Source organism: Mastigoproctus giganteus, chromosome 2 (genome assembly GCF_048544385.1).
Source record: "Mastigoproctus giganteus isolate SK-2022 chromosome 2, ASM4854438v1, whole genome shotgun sequence".
Lineage (NCBI taxonomy): Eukaryota > Metazoa > Arthropoda > Arachnida > Uropygi > Thelyphonidae > Mastigoproctus > Mastigoproctus giganteus.
Genome location: NC_143576.1, coordinates 224,608,499 through 224,615,364, shown reverse-complemented (window position 1 = coordinate 224,615,364; position 6,866 = coordinate 224,608,499). Strand labels below are relative to the sequence as shown.

At 35.7% G+C, this 6,866-nt stretch overlaps 1 protein-coding gene across 3 annotated transcripts in view; it reads left to right on the top strand.

The window, feature by feature from the left end:
* The first annotated feature begins 431 nt into the window (after positions 1-431).
* The window catches only part of kin17 (kin17 DNA and RNA binding protein), a 62,034-nt gene continuing 55,599 nt past the window's right edge, over positions 432-6,866 (top strand). Inside the window, exons 1-2 of one of the 3 annotated variants that reach the window (XM_090368997.1) lie at positions 432-612; positions 6,721-6,840. In XM_090368997.1, the coding sequence (XP_090225123.1) occupies positions 6,727-6,840 (114 nt within the window). In that variant the 5' untranslated portion in view covers positions 432-612; positions 6,721-6,726. Of the gene's footprint in view, positions 633-6,720; positions 6,841-6,866 lie in introns of all 3 variants that reach the window. The other 2 variants (XM_090368995.1, XM_090368996.1) reach the window with 2 other exon arrangements.

Here is a 6,866-nt window from a genome sequence, read left to right as displayed (position 1 = left end):
CCTGTTCTGACGCAATTCACCCTTGGACTTAGAATGCCAAATTATGTTAGCTAATCAATATTCTAAGATACAAAGCGATAGCCTACTGTTATTAAAGATCTAGCTGAAGTGATATAAAAGGTGATGTTTATGTGCAGTCATTTTTATGGACTTCGCCACGCTTTCCTGTTTAAACCCAGTGTTTTCTGGACCTGTCAGGCAATATCCTCTATGTCGGGACAGTGTCTTGATAAAAACAAATTCCATAATATCATTCTGATAACTAACTTATTTTCAAGAAACCCCTAGCGACTTTTCACTGAACAGTGGTTGTCCGCGGTCTGATTTGAAACTCACTGGCTTAATAAATCAAAATAATTTCTATCTGAGTGAAGGTATTGTATATCATAAATTTAATGCAGAGGACGCTGCATATACGCTTTTGAAAACAGTTTGTGGCAGTGGTTTAGTTTTGCTAGTGTTTTTTTGTTTGCTTTTTAGCTGCAGTGAAGTGCACTTAATATTTTGTGCTCTGTTTCATTATTTATTTACTCTGTTGCTCCATCAAGTAAGATGAAGTGATTCTAAACTCCTGAAATATGCTTAATGTTATTTGCGTGGCATACTTCTTAGGTACCAGACGCCACAGTAAGGTTATTAAGAAATAACTTATATATATATTATTCTTATTATTTTAATGATAGCCATACATGATTGTGAGTGGATTTTGTTGTATTTAATTAATAAAAAAAAACCTTAGTAGATTTTCATTTTCTTATATGAAAGCTTATATATTAGCTGTCACTGCAGTACTGCAAGCATCTGCTTGACAACAATTCTACCAGAAAACGCTTCTGCTTGGGTATGTTGATCATATTGGAATCTTAGGCAGCAAACTATTGCGTAGAGATTCTCTAGGCGATTAAATTTCAGTTCATTAGCCGCTGTCACAAAAATGGCACTAACATGTAAAAAGTTTGCTAACACCCTCCGTAGAACAAACCAAAAAGAAGAAGTTATATTAGCTTGGCTTCAACCCCAGGGCTCACATCTGGTGAGTATGGGCTTGGCACACCCAGGGTCCTGAGCTGGATATCGTCATTCTTCTCTTTCTTGTGATTCCCTTCTACTTCTGATACTTATTCTCTCTCTCTCTCTTAGGGTAACTTGGGAATTTTCTTTTTGGCTAGTGCAGCATAAGCCTCAGGCTTCCTTGCACCATATAGCTAATGATAATAAAAAAAAAAAAAAATTTGGTGTCGTGTAACACCATACTTACCATTAATTGCTGTCTTCTCAATTTCCAACCTATATATAGGAGTATTAATAGGCCAACCACCTTCCCACGCACAAAGAATTGAAATGTTTAATCATTTATAAATAACTAGTTAAACACACACATAAGTTTTCAATTAAATTGAAAAATAATTGTTGTAGGAGAGAGGTGTAAAGGAAGTATTAGATGGATTGTTAGAGGGAATGTACAGATGAGGTGGTTTGTTTGTTTTTATTTGCTAAATAAGCCAAAAAAAAAAAAAAAAAAAACCTATAAATCCCCTTAGATATGATTTTCAGATAAATGTTCTTATTTATACTCTTGGCATAAGCACCAGGCCAGAAGAATTTAGGCGCCTCTGTAGCCAGGTGGGCAGGAGCAGCAGTGCGTAGCACACGCTTCTTGATTAGACCGGGATTCGAGCCCGTGACCACCAAATACGGAGGATGCGGAAAGGTCAGGGAATGACCACCGCATATCCCCGGAGCAATATGGTCTTAGTTGCTAATGCTCCTAAAAACCAAATAACAAACAAACAACAAACAGAAGAATTTACAATAATCATGAATGCAATCATTAACTGTATTTAGCAGTCATGAAGGCTTGAACCGTCAATCACATCTGAATGTTGATTTATCTGAAAATTTCTGATTCTGTTCTACTATGCATCACTGATAGGGACCACATTTGGAATACTGTGTTCAAGTATGTAGACTGCACCTAAAAACTGAAACATCAAACTTCATGGTCCAAAGATGGGCAATGTGCCTGGTGAGATCAGCAAAGGGATATCCACATGAGGAAAGGCTTCAAATACGACGTATATTCAAAAAGTTCTCAGAATTTTACTATAAAAATTTAATGAGTGAATAGTTTGATTTGTTAACCTAATCACCTTCAAAGTACCTTCCTTCTGCAGACACACACACACACATACATATACACTTACTCCACCAGTCTTCCGAAGCTTTGAAACATTCTTTAAAATCATGTTTTTTCAGCACACTTAGGGCTGCCTCTGCATTTTCTTTGCTGGTCTTGGCGCATTATAGCCTTAGTAGCTAATGCGCCAATAAAACCAAAACCAAACCAAACCAAACCATTTTCTTTGATGTCATCCACTAACTAAATGATGACCTTGAAGCACCATTTTCAGTTTAGGGAACAGCAAGAAGTCAGACAGCGCGCAAGATCAGAGAATTGGGAGACTGCTGCATTACTGTGATTTTTTTTGTTTTTGCAGCCAACAACTGCTGAACTGCCACTGGTATGTGACTATAAGCTTATATATCCTGTAATTTGCTTATATATCCTCTTCCCCTGTAATTTGAATTTATGGCCTCTAGTTCTGAAATTTTCAGTTATAAATGATTCCAGAACTAGAGGCCATAAATTCAAATTACAGGGGAAGAGGTTTAGAGTAGATTACAGGAAGTTTTCGCTGACTGGGCTAGCCGGGTGGGTAAAGGTGCCTGCCTGGCAACCCAAAGGTCGCGGGTTCGATACCCGCCTCTGGCTTGGATCAAAGTACTGCAAAAACTTTGGGAGGTGCATTATGGCTACAGAAGCCTATGCGCCAACAACTACCAAAAAAAACAAAAAAAAAACAGGAAGTTTTCTTTCAGCCAATGAGTTGTTGATTACTATGGAGTTATACTTCATAGCTGGTTGTCACTACTGCAACAACCAGGTACCTGCCCGCCCACCGATGAGCTTCAAAACGGTGCCGTCTGGGTGGTGGTATTTGCTGAGAATAAGTAACATTAGTCTTTTCCACTGGTGAAGTGTTACTTATTCGAGGTAGTACAATACCATGGCAACTCGTTGTGAAGGTATTCACAATATGAGATGTAATTAAAACAATGCCAACTTAACTACTTTGGTAGATAGCTACGAATTAAACTGATGCAATTGCACTAACCTATACGTTAGTCATTCTACCATGTAGCATGAGGCTCTTATTATTTTTAGCCATGTGGTGCAAGGAAGCCTGAGGCTTATGCTGCACCAGCCAAAAAAAAATTCCCGAGTTACCCTGAGAGAGAAAAGTAGAAAGGAATCACCAAGAAAGAGAAGAATGATGATATCCAGCCCATACTCACCAGATGTGAGCCCCTGGGGTTCTAAAATACTTTATATGTCATTGATTACTGGAATAAGTTTTCACTGGATAGTTGAGACCGACAGGTTGAGAAGATTCAAAGGTCAGCTGGACAGGTACTTGTATGTGGAGGGGAGTCAAATAGGTAGTTATTTTATTATATTTATATTTTTATTTTATTTTTTGGCTAGTGCAGAAAATGCCTTGGGCTTCCTTGCACCATATGGCTAATACTAGTACTACGATTACCACCCTCTTATGCCATAAGCATAGTGCTTTAACCACATTCCCAACATGAAAATAAGAAATTAAAGAATGCCATCACAGTGTAAGCACATGGATTAAACATGTTGTTTAAGGACATGCCTTGCATTTAGTGAATATACACTTCTGTAGGAAATTGATGCATATAGAGAATCATTTAATTAAAACAACATAACTTAATAAGTTACTTTTTTTATATAAGCTATACATTTTCAAATCTTAAAATAATAAAATTATAAATTTCACAATTATAAATATCAGAGGATGTAACCAGAATGTTGCATACACCCATATTTGCAATTGAACTATATTTATATAATACAAGGAATATAAAAGTAAATAATTGAGTTTACTGTTGTAAGCACATACTCTGATACTGTTGTATGTCTACTAAGAAAGAATAATGGTTAATATTATTTCAACTTTTGTTGTATTGTATACATGGCTTAGGTGCGATGTTTTCATTTGAACCTATATACCACCATAAAAAATGAATGGCAAATTGCGGAGCACTCTTTGTGCCTGCCATTATAGTCCCTCTTGCTATAGAAAGACATACTAGAGTATAAAAAAAAAAAAATTGTTTGATTGTCTAATCAGGTATTTACAAAGGCAAGCATTGGCTTGTCATTTTTAGCAATAGCCACCACTGTCCCTTGACTGTACACATTTGTTCCTCTACCTGAGGGGTCACATCCAAGCCAAGGTGGATGCTCTGAAAATGTGCAATATTAAGCTTCTTTTAAACAAATTGTTGCTGCAGTGAGATCACACATTAATGTTTTCCATGGACTGCAAAAATTGATCTTGTGGCCAAATATCTAAAAAATTATAAAAATAATTAACAAGACCATATGTTGAAAAGAAATTTATAACTGAAATGCTTATCTTCCTTACTGTTTGTCATTTTTTATATAGAATGGGACATTATTTATTAACTATCTGACTGACTGCAGATTGATTTTTTTTTTATTTGGGATTTACCCCCTACAATAACTTTATTTTAAATATTACAACATATATAATAAAAAAAAAATAACATTTGTTGTATTCTCAGTACAAGTTTGGTATACACACTGATTACTGTGTGCACTTGTACAGAAAAAAAGACAAATGAAATATTACAGCATACATAATAAAAAAAAATAACATTTGTTGTATTCTCAGTACAAGTTTGGTGTGCGTACTTACTATTGTTTTGTGTGTATTTGTACAGAAAAGACTGAAAGAAGAAACATTGCAGCATGGCCAAAGCTTGTGATGATATACACTGCTCACTGCATTCATATATTTATCAAAAGTACCATAGAATAGGCATTATATTTATTTGCTACTAATAATTATAAACATTTTATATTTTTCAGCTTGTCAGTGCAAAGAGAAATGATTAATAATTTGCATTAATGAAATATTAAATAATGGGTCTAGTCATATTGTAATAAATGAAAAACTTAATTACTTTTACATAAGTGTTATTAATTACCATATTTTCTCAAATACCCTGCACACTTTGTTCTAGAAATGTTGATCCAAAAATTTGGGTGTGTGGCTTATTCACAAATTTAATCTGAAGCTTTAGATATTTCCTGAGACTATGGCCAGATGAGTGATAAAAATGTCATTTTATTAACCACAGAGATTTTACTTGCCTGTCTGGCCATAGCCTAAAAGAAGTGTTTTGCTTATTATTGATATTTATTAAAATGCAACTTTGAATATTGTACTGCATAAAAAGTGGATTGGCAGCTCCCATTACCTATTGTGGCTAATGCTTGCCTGATGGTCTTGGTGAAGACGTTTCTGGCACCTCTCTCGTTGAAGTCGGCGGTGATTTGTGTCACTGTCGCTCTCTGGTTGGCTGAAACAATGCAAGACAGATGTTGATGGCCACTTCATCCACCACCTTTCTCCGACCACATTGCTGTCCACAATGAGATGTTATTGGAAGTGGCGCATTCCCTATACACTTGATACTGTCGAACAGAGATAGTGCAATTTCTGTACCACCTCTGCGATAGAGTGACCCATGCACTGGGCACCCACTATCATCACTCTTTCAAAGTCAGTTACTCATGACGTTTATCCATACTGACATTGAATTACCATCTACGCGAATGCAGTAATGCAGTGTACCTATATACTTGCCAAGCAGTGGGTTCGTCCACTAACGAGAGGGGTGACAGCACCACGTTGCCCAGGAACCAGGTATGAATTCTGTCCTTTCAGTGTACAGTCACTTCAGTAATGGTGATATCATAAGAGAGGTAATGGTACCTATCCTTGTTAAGGTGGGCATTTGCAACAGTAAGACATATAAATTATACAACTGGTTTAAAAAATGCCTGTTAAGCTTGCATGCTACTAAATGTAAGGTTCTACATCTGGGTCACAGTAATATCAGTGGGAGATAACACACTAACCCTTAAATAAAGGATCTAGGGGAGCATTTATTCAACAGTGTTATAAAATTTGCTTAGTAGTGCAGTAAGGCTGTTAGGACAGCTGATGGGGTTCTGTCAAGTAAATTTAACATTAGAGATGGAGGTAATTTATCTCACCATAAAATCAGTGGTCAGACTGCATCTTGAATACTGGCAGCCTCATTTCAAAAAAAAGATATGTTTGTTTGAAGAGGTGCATGAAAGAACAGTGAGATAGTTGTGATGCAGATTGTTGTGATGAAAGTTTGGAAACCAGGCACTTGTGTGTGGAACTGATGTTAAAGCCTTAAATGGGTTGGATAAACTTAACAATAGGGAAGGCATATTTTCTCTCTCTCCTGAATAATGTAACCAAGGAGACAAATTCTGATTAAGGAAATATAATTGTAGGCTAGATCTACAGAAATTTTTCTGTAGTCAGTGTTATCAGTTTTAACAAATTACCATCTCATCGTAATGTAAATAGATAAAATATGAAAGTAGATTTTCTTTTATTTGCAGATGCTATATAAGCTTTGCTTCCTATGATGAGTTTTACATTTAATTTTTTTTAAAAATAACCTATGTTTTTATTTAATTTTATTACAGTTAGACAATAGTTTATAATAGTTTTGTTTTTTTAGTTTTCTGTGTAATTGATATTACTTTCTTTTATCTAGTAAAAGATGCCGAAACATGAATCTTTAACACCAAAAGCCATTGCCAACCGTATTAAGGCAAAAGGCTTACAGAAGTTAAGATGGTACTGTCAGATGTGCCAGAAGCAGTGTCGAGATGAGGTAGATCTTTTTTCCTTTTTTATTTT